This window comes from Malus domestica, chromosome 04 (assembly GCF_042453785.1).
Source record: "Malus domestica chromosome 04, GDT2T_hap1".
NCBI lineage: Eukaryota > Viridiplantae > Streptophyta > Magnoliopsida > Rosales > Rosaceae > Malus > Malus domestica.
In genome coordinates, this window is record NC_091664.1 from 11216163 (window position 1) to 11233629 (window position 17467).

At 41.2% G+C, this 17467-nt stretch overlaps 1 protein-coding gene across 1 annotated transcript; it reads left to right on the forward strand.

The window, feature by feature from the left end:
* The first annotated feature begins 13972 nt into the window (after positions 1-13972).
* On the forward strand, positions 13973-17188 carry LOC139194986 (uncharacterized). The gene is made up of 2 exons (XM_070820153.1): positions 13973-14590; positions 17150-17188. Exons 1-2 carry the CDS (start codon positions 13973-13975, stop codon positions 17186-17188), a joined length of 657 nt encoding a protein of 218 aa, XP_070676254.1.
* Positions 17189-17467: the final 279 nt, after the last annotated feature.

Here is a 17467-nt window from a genome sequence, read left to right on the forward strand (position 1 = left end):
TCATGCGCGCACGATGAATGGGGGGGGCTTGGGCCGAAGAACCTCCGATGCCAAAGTTAGAATTTAGAGAGAAAATTGTTTAGAGAGTTTTTGGAGTTTTGTAGGAGTGTGGACCTAGGTTTTTAGAGAAAATGGGGTTCAATATATAGAGCATGGCCGGTCCCCCTTTTGAGAAAAGGTGGCCGGCCCTTTGGGGTATTTTTTTGTGTGAAATGGGTGATTTAATTGGTAATTAATGGATTAATTAGGAATAAATCCATTAATTAGTCAATTAACTCAATTTATATGGAATGTTTTGAAGGTTATGAAATAGTTACCTTGTGGAAAATATAGGATGAGGATGGATGAAATAACTTTGAATTTGTTACCTATTTTGGGCATTTTTGACTTGATTGAGGGATGATTGTCCACTGCTCACACATAGGAATCCCGATGTGCCTCGAGGGTAATTTTGTCATTTTACCCAAAAATCGACGCGTCGCCTCTTGATTATTTTTGGCTCCACAAATGCCCCCACACATGTTGAGCTACTCATAAGAAAAGGCAGCAGATGTAGAGATCTTCTTGCTTGAGGAAACATAAGATTGTTTCCTATTTTGATGTTGATTCCCTCTTTAATTGGAAATTAAATCCTTCTAGGAAAGGGAAATAAATTTCTCTCAAAGCCTATTTAAGTCCACCTTAAGTGGGTTATTAAATCAACTTTAGAGAGCAATTTATTCTACCCTACAAGAGAGAGAGCTTAGAGGATATTTGTTCCCCCTCATTTAGCAATATTCTACATCTTAGTTGTGTAAAGGACCGTCTTTCGTTGCTTTCTTCGTCTTCTCCATGCCTCACCAAAGTAAGAAAAAATGTAATTTTCCTTGTCTTTTTCTTGGATAATGCGGTCGTGGGGCAGCCGTCAGGGTGGTGCGGCACGTCGGCTGGCAAGGGCAAAGAGTCGGCTCGGCATAGGCCAATGAGGTGTTGTGGCAGGGACCACTGCTTGGGTCGCTTGGCTTGGCTAATGCCAAGGGCAGCTTACGCGGTTAGGGCCATGATTGAGACACTAGGGCGCAATGCTAGGCGAGTTGCATGGCTCTTTTCTTTTAGGCTCTTGGCCCTGACGCGGGCCAAGCTGGTGATTGAGAGAAATGAAAAGGTTGCGAGCCTTCTAGGCTACTAGAATGTTGGACATGCAGGCTTCCTGCTTGCTTGTCTGAGAGAAAAAATGAGGGAAAAGCCAGTATGGGTTGAGCTCTCCTGTTGAGTACCGTGAATGGCATTGACTGCTTAGTTTTCTTCGACGAGAGAAATGTGGGCTGCTCCCGAAAGAGAAGGTAAAAAGGATCAAAACAGATGCATTGGCTTGTCTGAACGCTGTCGTGAAGCCTATTATGAATGAAGGTGGAAAGAAGAGATCTTCCCCGCCTGCTCAAGAGATGTCAGTTAAGAAAACTGAAGACTTCCTCCGCTGCTTGTGAGGGTCTGCCTGCTGCCGAGAGTCCTGTGATTGACATATTGAGAATGGGAATGAGGCTGTTAGATCTGAGCATATGGTGTCTTCCATATTGAGAATGGCCTGTACAATTGTTGATAATATTGCTCAATGTAGAGGTCTTAGCATGCCCCCAGTGCCAAAGTCTATGCCAAGACGTCAGTTGGGAGCAAAGTTTGATTCTTCTTCGGAAAAGCTTGCTATTATGAAGAGTGATAACGTGGACTCTGTTGCTAAAGTGGCGCTAAGGCCCACTCCCTTTGTTGCTGAGACTGATTCGCCTGCTGGGAAGGAGGAGACTGCTCGCGTGGGCAGCTGTTAGAAATCCACTAAGCCTATTTCTGGGGAGGTTGCTGAGATCTATGTGCTCTTGAAACTAGATTTGCTTGAAGACATGGACGCTTGTGCCAAGTTTGTTGATGGCATTTAGAAAGGTTTGTTTGCCCAAGTTTTTTTGCGAAGCATACGACCTAATATAGAACGACTGCTCTGCTTGCTATGTGCAGATATAGCAAGGTTGCCAAAGAGGTTGTGAAGACTATGGCAATTGAAGCTTATTCCTCGACCGAGGAGATCAAGTGGTTGAATTCTCTGCTCGTTGCTTTGAATGGGTCTACTATGTCTGCCCCTACTTCTCTATAGCTTGAGCCCGCTCGCCAAGATATTGTTGACTTGAAGACTAAGCTTGACGCGATCCAAGTTAAGTATACAAGTGCAGACCTTATATACCAGTGGTAGGCATGCTACTTCAGCCTTTGCTAGTTGTTTATAAACATGCTTCCTTTGCTTTTCTTCATCTTCACTTATTTTGTTCATACCCTAACCTTAAGACTTTATAGACTAGTGGCAAACGTGCTACTTTTCTATAAACAGATAGGCCCGCGTAGCCTATGTAGCCTAAGGTGTTAGTGTAGAAGTTTGCAAAGTTGTTAGCCATAGGGTTGGCAGTCGGATGCCTTACTTACAGAAGTAGACATGTCTGCGTAACCACTAGACTATTAACCTTGGATTTCTCCAATTCTGTAGGTTGCGTAGCAAGTATCATAACACTTTAGGACTTGGTGTAGGTTGTTCTGCGCTTGGTAGATGTGAAGCTTATCGACTACCTAGCACGTCAGCAATGGATAAAGGTTCGTATATGCATGCTAGCTTGTTTAACCTTTCACAAGAATGTGCGGTTGTATAAGTCTAGTGTGGTTTTATTGCTCGAAGGGCAAGCCGTAAACAGTCTTCCAGAAACCATAGGTTACATTAGTGCACTCGGTAGCAGCTTTAGGGTTCCAGGGCAGTCGTCTGTAGGGCGTACTGCGTAATGTGCCCCATTCGTCTCTAGGGTCTGGTTCCCCACGGATTAGGCCATGAGACCCAAAATCCTTCAGTTACTTAAGCCTTGAAAAAGACCATTGTGGCTACTTCTAGGAATCTCGGCACAAGCCATCGTGCATCTAGTTATACTAAAGTAGCCAGGCTCATCGACGTCTGGATATACGGAGTGTAGAGTTTATCCTCCTGTCTTAGAGAGCTGACCTATGTGAGTGTTAGGGAATTGGTTTACCCTCTCGCACTGGAGAGCAATTAGTTTACCCTCTCGCACTAGAGAGCATAGTTGGTCCCTCGGGGGGCACAATTCCTAGGATGAGTATTTAAGAAAGGCGCGATCTTCTTTTGAAGTGCAGAAGTGATTAGTTATTGTAAGCATGCAACCGAGCTAAGTTGTGATTACTTCTGAATTCCTCATTGAAAAACGAGTGAAACGAACGAGAACTTAGCTGTAAGGTAGGAACTGCATAACAACTGGATAGTCCTCGGCTTGTGAGGTAGTGCATGTCGAGCTGCTTGAGTCTTTGGGCGTTGATGTAGCGGGAGGTCACATATGGTACTTCCTAGATTGTAGGCGCTCCACTACTTTTCGATCTTTTTATTGTTTCATGATGACGAGGCTGTAATTACTCTTGCCACCTACTCTGTTGATCTTGTACAGACCTTCCCAGATATGATCCATCTTTTTTAAGCCTTCTCTACGGGAAGTGATAAAGGCTTTTCTTAGGACTAGATCTTTGGGCTGGAACTGTCAGATCTTGGCCCTTTTGTTGTAGCTGGAATGGAGCTATTGCTGGTAGGCTACGATACAGGTGATGGTCTGCTCGTGCTTCTCCTCTGCAAGATCTAAACTTGTGGCCATCTCCTTATTGTTCTGCTCAATGCTTGGTAGTAGAGCGATGATACTTGGCTTAATGACATTAGGATAAATGATTGCTTCTAAGTCAAATGCCAAAGAGAAATGAATCTCTCCGGTTGCTCATCTTTTGGTGGTGCGATATGCCCATAGACATACGGGGAGTTCGTCTGGCCATTTTCCCTTCTTGTTGGTGAGGGATTTCTTGAGGCAGTCGAGGATCATCTTGTTGGATGCTTCAGCCCACCTGATATTCTCAGCGTGGACATGTGCTGCGTGATGCCATACTTTTGGAAGAACTTCACCAAATCTTTACCCACAAACTGCGAGCCGTTGTTGATGACGATGGACTGTGGGATGCCAAATTGGAAAATGATGTTCCTTCATATGAAGCGCTCTATGTCTTTTTGAGTCATGGTCGTTATGGGCTCTGCCTCTATCCATTTGGTGAAGTAATCGGTTGCCACAATCATCATGCCTTTGCCCTCAGTAGCAGGCTGCATAGTTCCTACCAAGTCGATTGCCCACTATATGAACGGCCAAGGACTCGTCTACGGGTGTAGCTTGCTGGCACGTAGTGCTGGTACCCGGCTTGTAATGTTGGTAGTGGTCGCACTTTTGTACTAACTCCTTAGCATCTTGGTGCATGGTAGGCAAGTTGTAGCCTACGTTAAGAGTTTTCTATGCTAAGGATTGGCCTCTGGAGTGATTTCCACAAACACTTTTGTAGATTGAGCTTAGAACCTTTCTGTCGTCAGGAGGCGCTAGGTAACAGAGATGTGGTCTAGTGTAGGATCTTTGGATGAGAATGTCGTTCCACATATAGTAGTGTGCTGCCTTTATTTGGAGTTTTCCAGACTCCAACCTTTCTGAGGGAAATGTGCTATTGACTAGGTAGTCTATAATAAAACTTTGCCAGTTTGGAGTTGTATTAACCTGTGACACTTTGGCTGCTGGCTCCGCCTCTATGCTTTGCTCATCTAGATACTCCATCAGAATAGAGCATTTGAGTTGGTGGTCGGGGGCGGAGCCTAGGCCGGCTAGTGCGTCCATGTGAGCATTGTCTGCTTTTGGAACTTAAGTGAGGGTGTAAGTCTGAAATGCCTCAAGTAGTCTGGCTAGTGATTAGTTGGGAATCAGAATGAATTGATAGCTTTTTCACCAGCAAGTCTTTTGCTATTGGGACGTCTGTTAGTAGGGTCTCGTACTCTGCTTCGTTGTTGGATGCTTTGAAGCCTAAAGTGATCGTCTGTTCGGGTATTGAATTGTCTGGGGTGACAAGGACTATGCCTGCTTTACCTTTGTAGTTGGATGCGTCGTCGACATACAAATGCCAGAAGCCTCCATTGGGTTGAGCAAGCACAGCTAGGGCGTGCTCGGCTACTTTCGGGGCATTGTTGGGCCACTATGTTGCGTTGTGAATGTGTGGTAGGGAGTCGTGGAGTTGGGACCATGTTACACATAGCAGAAGATGCTCAACTGCCAGTATTGGACCATTCTAGAGCTAAATTATGGAGCAATGGTCAGCTAGGGCCGTGTGACATGCAGTAGGAGGTGGTGCTCAACTGCCGGTACATGTTGTTCCTATGTAGAATCTTTTAGGGCGACGAGGACAAAACTTGCTTCTGAATGTGTCCTTCCAGTGTTCGTTTGCCCTTGATGTGTATTTTGGGCCTAGTTGTTGCGCCATCAGAAAACTTTGCATCTGCCAGGGTCTGCGCATTTATCGTCGTGCTTTTGGATTGGGCGAAATAGTGTGTCATAAGGATGACTGCGTGCGTTTGAAGGTAAAACTTGAGCTTCCAGGTTGCAACAACTATCGCCAAAGTTAGCTTTAAAATTTATGATAACATAGAGGAGAGCTTTTGAACTGTGGAATACAGATAGTTGGGCCCTAGCTCTTCTTGCATGATGTTAGAGCTTATTACTGCTTTAGATACCGTTAAACATGTGAATAAGTCCTCTGCTTCTTCCAGCTTGGATATTAGGGAGGTGATGTTGGGTGCTTCTTCAAGTCTTTGAATGTGCATTGGCGAGCCTCGTCCCAAAGTGCATACTTCTCTGCCAGAGCGAAAAAGTCTGCCAGAGTTAGATCTTCTTTCATGATCAATTTTTTGAATAGCGGGTGGTCTGCTGGAAGTCCTTTTTGGAAGGCTGCTCTAGCTATCGAGTCGTTGCATCCGACTATCATTGTCTTCTCTGCATTAAACCTCTTCATATAGTCACGAAGCAACTCCTTTGGGTTCTTCTTGACGTTGAGCAAATAGTCGGACTTCTTTTTAATCGAGTGATAGGATGAATATTCTTTGGTGAAAACTAAAGAAAGTTCGTCGAAACTCCGGATGAATTGTGGCGGTAAGGTGTAGAGCCAATCTTGTGCCTTGCCTTGTAGAGTGATGGCGAATATCTTGCACATGAGATCGTCGTTGTTTCGATAGAGGATGATTACGCTTCGGTAGTGTTTTAAGTGTTTCTCTAGGTCTTCATCCCCTTTGAAAGATGTGAAATGTGGCATGTTGAACTCGCATGAAGGCTTTGCCTGCTCGATCTCATCCTTGAAGGCTTCCCTCAACCTCGACTTGCTGGTCTAGGCTGCTCTAACATATGTTTGGCTCATCTATGCAGTGCGTGTGGTGCATTCCTAACAGGCGGGCGAGTTCTTCGCAGACTGCTGGTTGAACTTGAGCCTGATTGAGTGACTACTTTTCTCCGTCCGTCGTACTGCCTACTTCGATATGAGGTGGAGGATGCTTCTTCCGAGCTTAGCCGTGAATGAACACTTCGCCTAGAAGGTTGCTTATGTTGACTATCAGAGTGTGACCCCAATTGTGTATGTATGCTCGTCTGTAGGCCTAGTTGAGAGTGCACGTTTCTCCACGCACTAAGACAGGAGTATACGCTATCTCGGGGGCCCAATCGGGTGTGTATACCACCTGAACACTTGGTTTGTAGCTGGTTGAGAGGTTCTTTGTTTGCCCTTGTCCTACTTTGGGACACCTCATCTGAGGCACGTTGCATCTCGATCCGCTGCAAGAGCTGGTTCACCAAGGTCGTCTGCTGTGTGAGGGCCCTTGTCAACTCTATGACTTGTCGAGACAAGTGTTGTTCTCCATTTGGGTTGGAATAGCTTGGAAGGAATGCGTCTCCTTGAGCAGTGGAAGTGTGGTAGACTTCGAACGCTAGTTTGGAAATGCCAAATCCGTAGAAAAATATGGTGAAAATGCTCATGTTTCCATCGTTGATCTGAAAATTTAAAGTCGGGATGGTTTAACTAATCTTGGATCGATTTGGGCTGCTAGGAATGCCATGGGAGTAGGCTGGGCCATGAGAGTGAGCTGCTTTACGGAAGTAGGTTGGACCACCAGAGTAGGCTGCTCGGCTGGAGCAGGCTTGGCCACTGGAGTGGGCTGCTCGGCTGGAGCAGGCTGGGCCGCGAAAGTGGGCTACTTGGCTGGAGCAAGCTGGGCCACGAGAGCAAGCTATGCCACGAGAATGCACTGCTCGACTGGAGCAGGTTAGGCCACGGGAGTGGGCTGTTAGACTGGAGCAGACTGGGCCACGAGAGTAGGCTGCTCGGCTGGAGCAAGCTGGGCCACGGGAGCAGGTTGTGCCATGAGAGTGGACTGCTCAGCTTGAGTAGGCTGGGCCATGTGAGTGGGCTGCTCGGCATGTGGCTCACGTGGGTGCGAGGACAAGGCTCGGCTTGGCAATGCGTTGGGCTCGTGTTGAGCTTATGGTGACATGGGTTAGGTCGTGCCTTTGTTGCCGGGGGCCTTGGATGACACGACTTGGGCTTGCTTAGATGACATAGCTCAGGCAGTGGTGGTGGTGCCATGGACCTCGTCGCGGGTGGTTACCGTGGTGGTCATCGTGGTGGTTGCCATGGTGGAGCTCTACTTATTGTCACATTTAGCCTCATGGATCGCCGTGGTTCAATCTCTTGAATATTGAAATTTTCACTTGTGGACTTTTCTAAATTTCTAGCCATTGATTTCTCTTTTACGTTTTATCAAAGAATCTTCGCAAATAAAAAATTCTAATAATAAGAACGTACGAAAAATATACAAATGGACAAGAAAAAATGTAGAAAAACCTTTTATGCGAGAGTCTTCTACGAGTGTGTATACTTCAACTCTCAATGAAAGCACTAATTTATGGATGCAAATTTTTTCCTCCTTGATCTTGGACAAAAATGCACCTACAATACAATTAACACATTTGGTTAAGGCCAAAAGCCTCACATGCCCACGATAAATGGGGGGGGGACTTTGGCCGAAGAACCTGTGATGCCAAAGTTAGAATTTAAAGAGAAAAGTGTTTAGAGAGTTTTTGGAGTTTTGCAGGAGTGTGGACCTAGGTTTGTCGAGAAAATGATGTTCAATACATAGACATGGCCGGTCCCCTTTTGAGAAAAGGTGGCTGGCCCTTTGGAGTATTTTTGTGTGAAATAGGTGATTTAATTGGTAATTAATGGATTAATTAGGAATAAATCCATTAATTAGCCAATTAACTCAATTTATATGGAATGTTTTGAAGATTATGAAATAATTACCTTGTGGAAAATATAGGATGCGGATGGATGAAATAATTTTGAATTTGTTACCTATTTTTGGCATTTTTGACTTGACTGAGGGATGATTGTCCACTACTCGCGCATAGGAATCCCGATGTGCCTTGAGGGTAATTTTGTCATTTTCATCAAAAAATGCACGTGTTGCCTCTTGATTATTTTTTGCTCCACACTCGATGCTAGGTAAAACAATAAAAAAATAATTTGAATGAAGATTAACTCTGCAGATATAAGTAAGCATTTGAATGCATGGAGATGTGTCAAGTACATACGTAATGAGTGGCTTAAGAGCTGTCAAACCTTCATGCCTGTAGCTAACACCTCATGCAAGTAGACTTCCACCTCCAGGGCTCACAGCCACACACATATGAAGGCTATGAATAATTAGGCCACATGGTGGCGTTTCATAAGATAGGAATGCAATTTGATGATAGATAGGTTGAAAATTGGAAGATGATATGGAATTAAATAAACCAATAAATCTTAACTGGTAAATATTCACCCATTGTTGGAGATGAGTATTTATCAAATATAATAAAAAATTAACCTTTAATTTAAAAAATGTCATTGTTTATAAAAACTTTCAAATATATCTAAAATTTCACTTAAATAGACACAAATACCTTCAAATTTAAAAATTAAATAAATGAAAGGTTTTTTAGCTGTGATTGCCTCAAGCTTCGATCCAACTCACCTTCGCTTCAACACTCCACCACCACAACCCTATCCCCTTTGACCCCCTCATCACTGACATTGAGCACTGCTGCAATTACCACAAGTTGAAGTAGCAGAATTTCAATCAAGCCTTCAACACCTTTTTTTCTTACTAATACCATTTTTAGTTTTAAATATTAAAATAGTTTTTAAAGTTAATCCACATGTCGTTATATAATTGTATTTGTGAGACCCATGTGACGCCATATCATCACACTAATAGAGCAATTAATAGATTTTTGACGAAAAAACTAAAATGATAACGATTGACAAATTCAAAGAAAGACTAAAATGATTCACGATAGACAAATTCAAGAACACTACTATTGATTATCATTAATTGTTAAGGACCCAATTAAGGAGTTATGTTAATGTCACAAACCATTTTGGCTAAAAAGCCTTTAATTTATTTAATTGTTATTTGAGGGTAATTTTGTCTATTTAAATAAATTTTAAATATATTTGAAAGTTTTTATAAAAAATGATATTTTTTAAATTAAAGGTTAATTTTTTACTATATTTGATAAATACTCGTTGGAGATGTCAAATTGTCAATAGCATGTAATATTATATGGAGTAGGATTCTCTTCCTTCCTATTCCCATCCCCTTCCCTCCCCTTCTCTCATACATTGTTTTTTGTCTTATTGTCTCTATAAAAAAAATCAATATAAGATGTTGACGTGGCTTAACCATGACCGTTCAAATAAGAGAAGAAAGAAGGAAATACAGATTAGGAGGGGAAAGAATCCTCCTCCATATTATATGGACTGAAGTATAAAATGCAATGCGTGGCTATTTGGATAACAACTTAGTATTACCAAATAAATATAAATAACAAACTTAAATAAAATAGACTAGTAAATGAGACTATGACATGTATGTAAAATATCACAAAACTTTTCAATTAAAAACTCAAAAATAATACGGGATTTGACTGAGAGAAAGAGACAGAAGGATAGAAGAGTTAAATTTTAACTATTTATAATGACTTAAAACTTATATGGCATTTATAATTGACCTATGCCTAATTAATAAAAATATATCATTAATTAAGTTCAAAACAAAAATATGTCATTGTTATATGACTTACTAGTAAAGCTTTTGTAGACTTTTGGCAAAATTACCTTTTAATATACAATATATACACTATAGCTACTTTATTATAGTAAGTTTTTTTTTTATAGTTTAACTCTAAAATCATCAAAATAAAATTTTTAATGAGTTGAAATAGGTTACCTACGTGTAAACCCGACAAGGACCCATCGTGTAAGAAATTGTCAAGTCTAAAAAATGCCTAGTAGGAAAGAAAGGAAAGAAGGTAAAAAAAGAAAAGGAAAAAGAAAAAAAAAAGGAAAAAAAAGTTGGCTATTTGTTTGTGAGGTCCACACGGGTGAAGAGGAAAAATTTGTTGGTTTTTAGATTTTAAGGCCCACGCAAAAGTTATATTGTTTAGGTGTTGTTGGCCTCGAGGGTAAGGATGACAATTCCAATCGTTAAATCTGATAACTGTGGATAAATGCCCGATTGAAATGAATTTTGGTATAAAAATTCGGGTATATTTTGGATATGGGGAAAACCGTGAATATTATTTGGTTATTGATATTGTGACAGCCCGTCCTGAATGTGTAGATTATTTTATCCTCAAGAGAATGGAAATTACCATAATACCCTTGGAGGTTGAGTTAGATTGTGTGGTGGTGTGGTTTAAGCTTAGGTTTTGGACCAATCTAGTTTATTCCTAAATTTTTGGAACTTAAAGTTAATTGTTTTTGTTGTTGTTTGGTAGCCCAAAGCTGGACCACACACACACATACACAAAGTTGCTGACCTTCTCTTTCTCTTCCTCTCGGATTTCTTCCCATTTCTGTACAATTGTATGGACAAGTTCTCAAACCTAGCTTTCCATTCACGGATCGGGGTTTTGGAAGTTGTATTTGTACTTCTTTCGAGCTCTGGAGTCGAAATATACCTTTGGTTGGACGTGAGGGTTTTGGGAATCTCTGGAACGAAAATCCCTGATGTGGTGCATAGTGACCCCAACGTGATCGCAGAGGTTTTGTTAAATTGTAAGGTTCTAGTGAGCCTTAGGACTGCTTCACGAAGCTTAGGGAAGGGTTTTGAACGGTTTTGGACATCGAGAAATCCCAGTTCGTGGAGTTGCAAAAGTGGCCGGATTATCGTGATTTTTCCGACGAGATCCCGTTAGTTTAGGACCTAAAAGTGGTAAGTTTTTGTTCCTCTCAAACTAAGCTTCATTCTGGTATAAAATTCGTGAATTTTAGTTAAGAATTGAAGAAGATATGAATATTTGAATATTTTCTAGTTTCCGGAGACACAGACGGCGACAGCGACAAAATCCGGTGACTTGCCAAAGAAGAAGGCAAATATTCCATCAAAGTTGACGAAATATTCCTAGTGGCGTCAGGTATCTTTAACGGCATATTCTATATTTTAACAGAATATTCCTTAACGACATTAACTGTTCCGTCAGTGTGCTAGGCACGTACCTGCACGTGGCCGGCGCGTGGGTGCTTGGAAAATTTTTCTAAAAATATGGGGTTGTTCGCGGGGTTGAGTAGGTCACTATGGTAAACACCCTATTTGAGCAATGTATGAGAAGTTATTACCTAGCATTGTTTATGTGCTTTAAAATAACGTTTAAATAGTTGGTATTTTTTCCAGAAAATGTATTTAAATGAAATTATGCTTTGAAATGCCATGCCTATTGATTTATACTTAGATTATGAACTAGTATAGTAATTGCATATATCTATGTCGATGTTGTGGATGCTCAGGTAAGTGCCAGGTGAGTTCTAAATTGTTAATGTGTATTGATGATTATGTGAGAGGTGTTGAGAGCTCATAAACTTGCACCTCGGTGTTAGTGCTCCCGCCCGTGGTTAGGGCATAGTTCTTCACGTGGTGTTCACCTCCTGCACCATACGTTCACCTTGGATCGAAGTTAGGTGCACAGTCCTGTCGTACATACCACTATAAGTGGTTCTGACTTATAGGTGACCCGCGATTATTCACACAGTCTTCATGTGATTGTAGCTTTTGAGCGTATTTATTTACACCCTGTTCTGTTGTATAGACCACTATAGGTGGTTTCGACTTGTGTGCAGGCATACGTGTTGAGCTATAGGTTCAGCCGTACAGGACACTTTAGGTGGACCCAGCTGATATGTTATTTCTCATGTGTTATTTCACCTGAGTTACTTATTCAGTTATTTTGAGATATTTGGCATGGCATATTTATGAATATCACTTTTTTTAGCATGGTTTTGAGATATGTATATATATTATATTTTATGGGAAATTATACAGGTTTTATGGTGAGGGGTTAGAACATTTGATAAATGAAATGATTTTGAAAAGTTTGTTTTTGCCCACTCACACTTTCGTGACGGCTAGCATACCTCGATCTAGGTTGGGGTGTGTCAGATTGGTATCAGAGCTTAGGTTGGCAGTCCTACATATCTTGTGAATGTTATAATTATCTTTGTGTCTTCTGTCAGAATTATGCCGCCTCGTAGAGAGCCATGCCCTTGAGCTAAGTTTGGTTTCCCTAATATAGCTCAGTTAGGGGAAGCTATCGCTAATGCTATTCAATCATCATTTCGCCCTCCCCAAAGGACTCCCCTGGAGACTATGTATAATTTGAAGTTAAGTAATTTGATGGGTAATGAAGGATATGAGGGAGCAGAAAAATGGCTTAATCATCTTGAGAAGACTTTTTGTTTGATGCATAGACAGGGGAATCTTCCAGAGGATAGGTGGGTTGAGACGACTACCTGGTTTTTAGGTGAGCAGCCTGCATCTTGGTGGAGGTAGAAATCTTATCAATTATCACCAGAGGAAGCTGCTGATTGAGAAATTTTTAAAAAGTTATTTTAGAAGAGATTCATTCCTCCGGAGTATATAAATCGCAAGAAACAAGAATTCACGCACCTAAAACAGGGAAAGATGACAGCTAATGAGTACTATATGAGGTTTACTGATTTATCTCGCTATCACCAAGAGGTTGCTGCTAATCCGGTTAAGATACTCTGTCGTTTTACGTTGGGTACTCGAAAGAAGTGGCATTCTATGGCGACCACAGCTCCCTGTGCTACTTACCAGGAGTTTTATGAGATTCTGCTGTGAATTGAAGATTCAAAAGACATGCCCAGTGATAGTGAGGAAGACAAAGAAAAAGATGGTAACCAGAATAGAGATGATAAAGGTAAGGGTCAATCGTCTTGAAGATCTCGTAAGACTCATAGTTTTAAGAGAAGTGGTGCCAGTTCCAGTTCTTCTAGTGGGGGTATGAGTTCCACTGGTCAGAGGAGAGGTGGTAGATTTGCTTAAGGTCCTCATTTTCAGAGGTAGAGAGATTCTGGGGGCACAAGTGCACATTTATATCGTAGGGGTAATAATCGGCACTTTGGGGAGTGAAGGTGAGGCAATAGTGGATGCTATACTTGTGGTCAAATAGGGCATAGGGCTATGCATTGTCCTCAGAATCAGCAGAGGCCTCAGTAGCCTTCCTTACCACCGCTAGTTCCGATCTAGCAAGTTCAAGGATCTAGCATCTATGGTCAGACAGGTCGCGGAGGTGCTTACCATTACCAGGGCGATGTAGCTCCTTATTTTGTAGGCCAGTATCAGTACCCACAGAACCCGTATCAGCAGAGTGGTTATCCTCAGTATTCTTGAGGTTATATGTCATATCCGCCGTATTCAGCTGGTGGATCTCAATGGTATACTGGAGGACAACCCCAGCACGTGGAGGTTACTTCCAGTAATGCGGGATCTTCGAGGCAGCCTGGTCAGCCAAGTCAGGGACGAGGTGTGCAGGGGCAAAGTAATCAAGCTAACAGAGGTCGTGGAGGACGACAAGCCCAATGACGTATTCACCACATGACATTGCAGGATGCTTAGAATAATCCTGATTTGATCATGGGTACGTTAAATATTCTTGGTCATTTTGCTAGAGTATTAATTGATTGTGGTGCTACGCATTCTGTTATTTCTCATACGTTTGCTCAAATGACACAACCTCATCCTACATCTCTTAGATATGATTTAGAGTTTGCAATGCCTAGAAGGGAGAGATGTTATGTTAGTTATGTATATCCAGGATGTCCTGTGTTAGTGGAGGATGTAGTTATGCCAGCTAATCTCATCCCGTTAGATATTGTGGATTTTGATGTGATTTTAGGCATAGATTGGTTACATTACAATCGTGCCAATATAGATTGCTACGAGAAAATAGTTACTTTTCATCATCATGAATTATTTGAGGTTACATTTGTGGGTGAGCGTAGTGGGGTGTGGCATAGTGTTATTATTGCCATAAGAGCTAAAAAGTTGTTAGAGAAATGTTGTCAGGGATATTTAGCTTATGTACTATTGAATGATAATGTTCTTACCAGTGTGGATGATGTGCGATTAGTCAGGCATTTTCCTGATGATTTACCTGGATTGCCATCAGACCGAGTTGTGGAGTTCATTATTGATTTGCTTCTAAGTACTGATCCTATATCTTTAACTCCTTATCGAATGGCTCCTGCAGAGTTGAGGGAATTGAAGATTCAGTTGCAGGAGTTAGTTGATAAAGGTTTTATTCAGCCTAGTACTTCACCCTGGGGAGCTCCGGTGTTATTTGTGAGGAAGAAAGATGAAACTTTGAGGCTATGCATTGATTATAGGCAATTGAATCGGGTAACAATTAAAAACCGTTATCCATTGCCGCGTATAGATGATTTATTTGATCAACTTTGAGGCCCCTGTGTGTTTGCTAAGATTGATTTGAGGTCTAGTTATTATCAATTGAAGATTAAAAGTAAAGATGTTCCTAAGACATCTTTCAAGACTCGTTATGGTCATTATGAGTTTCTTGTGATGTCATTCGGGTTAACTAATGCACCATCAACTTTTATAGATTTGATGAATCGACTATTCTAGCAATATTTAGATAGGTTCGTCATAGGAGCATATTTATGCGCCTTAGTTAGCTATTTCTTGTGCATTTATGTTCTGTTTTCTTAGTTAAGTTAGTCTTTTAAGTTAATTTCTTGTGTTTTCAAGTTTTAAGAGCAAAGTATGCAAAGTAGTGCATTTTGGAGTCTTTTGAAGCAAAATTGAGCTTGGAATGAATGGCACATGCATGGAGCAAAAGGAATGGATGAAATTGAAGATTTGAAGATGTGAGGAGTCCTAATTGAAGAAGGATTCCTAGTCAAATATGGATTCTTAGAAGAATGAGGATTCCTACTCCAACAAGGTTTCCTACTTGAAGTAGGAAAGTTAAGCCTAAAGTTTCCTATTTTGGGTTGACCTTTCCTAAACCTAGATGGCCTTAAGTTCCGGCAACATTGAAGGTTTCCGAAGCATTTTTGGACACAAAGAAAGGTTTTAGAACACTTCCCTATCCTTGCCGTGCATCTCCTTGGGTTTGTGGGTTTCTAGAAGCCCTATCCCTTCATTCCCTATCCTTGTTGCACAAGAAAACCAATCCCTTTCAGATCTAGGACCTTTACCGCACCTAAGCCTTTCTAGAAACCTTTTTCCTTGCCTTGCAAGGCATTCTAGAAGCCCAATCCCTTTCCTACATATATGCCGTACCTCTTATACCTTTTCCCCCGTGGATTTTGATTGTTTGGGCCCTAATCCTTATTTTCTGCTAGGTCTAAGTCCTAACCTGATTTCCCTAGGGTTTTGTGTGCCTATATATACTTATTTTTCAGCCTTGGCTGAACCACCACCTCCCATATACATCAATTCAATCTAGATACATTCTCCCATTCTCTACCGCAGCCATCACCCCCAATTCTCCATAGTTCCTGACCAAAATCACCCCTTGCCGCACCTTCCATCCATCCTAAACACTACCATACCATCTCCCATCCATTCTTCCATACACATAACCCCTAAAACCTGTCCCCAAGCCTTGTGCCGTAGCAAGGAGGAAGGAGGAAATCGTGGATGTACCTGCTGTCCAAGTTGGAGCGTCTAGGTGTTTTCTTTCTTTGGTTTTCAATGTCTAAATTTTTTTATCTTTGCTTTGTACGTATGAGGAACTAAACCCCTCTTGGCTAGGGGGGAATTCGAAACCATGTTCATGCTTGTTATATGATTTGATTACTTTCAATTGCGTTTCATAAGTTGTGAATTCAATTTGCTTGTCTATATGAATTAAAACTGATTTGTGTGTGTTGGTTGAGAGTGCACGCTTAATTTTCATGCATAAATCTGATGCTAGGATATAATGGAGTTTCATCTAATTGTTATGAATTTATTTTCAAGAGTAGTAAAGGTTGCTAATCACAATCGTGTTAAGTAAATTCTTGGCATAAGTTTCATGCAATTCATAGTAACAAGTGCCTCATCAATGCTTATGATTTTCATAGAACTTAATGATCTTTGCTTGTATCTCTATTGTGCAATTCATGTGGGGAACTTGTAGGGAATTCTTTGGGTTGTCGTATGCAATCATCCAATTCAATAACTTTAGGAAATTCTGAGGGTTAATTAGTGCAATTCACTGTTAATCTGGGGCGTTGAGAATTCATGGTTGATTGAAAAGCAATTGGAAATTGTTTTGTATGCAAGTGTGACATGTGTGGAGAAGAACCTCCGAGCTAACCAATCATCCATCTAATTCACCTAATTTCATCTAAAATCTGTTTAAGTCTTTCTTGTTTTATTTTATTTGATTTTCGTCCAAAACCAAACCCCCCCCATTACTTTAGAGTGTCTAACTAGTTAGAATAGGTTTTAGATTGTGTTTTCAAGTGTTTTGTGTCTAGGAAAACCCAAAATTCGTCCAAAAGAGTGTTAGAGTTCAAATCTGCCCATTTTGTGTTTTTAGGCAGATTTGAGTGTGTTTAGGCAGATTTGAGTCTTTTGAGTTGTTTTAGTGTTTTCTAGTTTAGTTTTGCATTCTTTGAGTCTAGTTTAGTGTTTTAAACTTTGTTTTATGTTTTTGAGTCAGTTTTAAGTGTTTTAGCAATCCCTCCTAATCCCCGGCCTAGAACGGTCCCTACTTACATACTTTGCTACAATTGATAAAAAAAGGGTTTAATTTGTGTGCTTATATATTTCGCATCAAATTTTGGCGCCGTTATTGGGGATTAGCAAAGTTGCTAATCCCTTAGATCTTTTATTTTGTTTTGTTTTAAGTAATTCCAGATTCTGACCTTGTTTTTATTTCCTTGTTCTTAGGTACTAGTTTATGACTCGGAGTTCTCATCCGGTTCGTGAATATATCTTGGACTTTGACGACAATTTCGAGGGAGAGTTGAGACGAAAGAGGAAGAATCTAGAACCTAGTGAATCAAGTTCACATTCAGAGGCCGAATCTGAATTTGAGGAGGAAGAACCCACGACAAGGGTGGGTAAAGTAGTGCAAGACATGGCAGCGGACAACCGAACAATCAAGGAGCTTTCCGCTTCGGGATTGGACAATGCCGCACCCCTATGCATCCAATATCCCACGGCTGCTCAAGGCAAGACCGAAGAATTCGAGTTGAAGTCAAGCTT

Coding starts and splice junctions, on each gene's coding strand:
- LOC139194986 (XM_070820153.1), top strand. CDS start 13,973: ATGACACAACCTCATCCTACATCTCTTAGATATGATTTAGAGTTTGCA. Junction 14,591..17,149: donor GGGGAGCTCCGGTGTTATTT/GTGAGGAAGAAA, acceptor CCTTGTTCTTAG/GTACTAGTTTATGACTCGGA.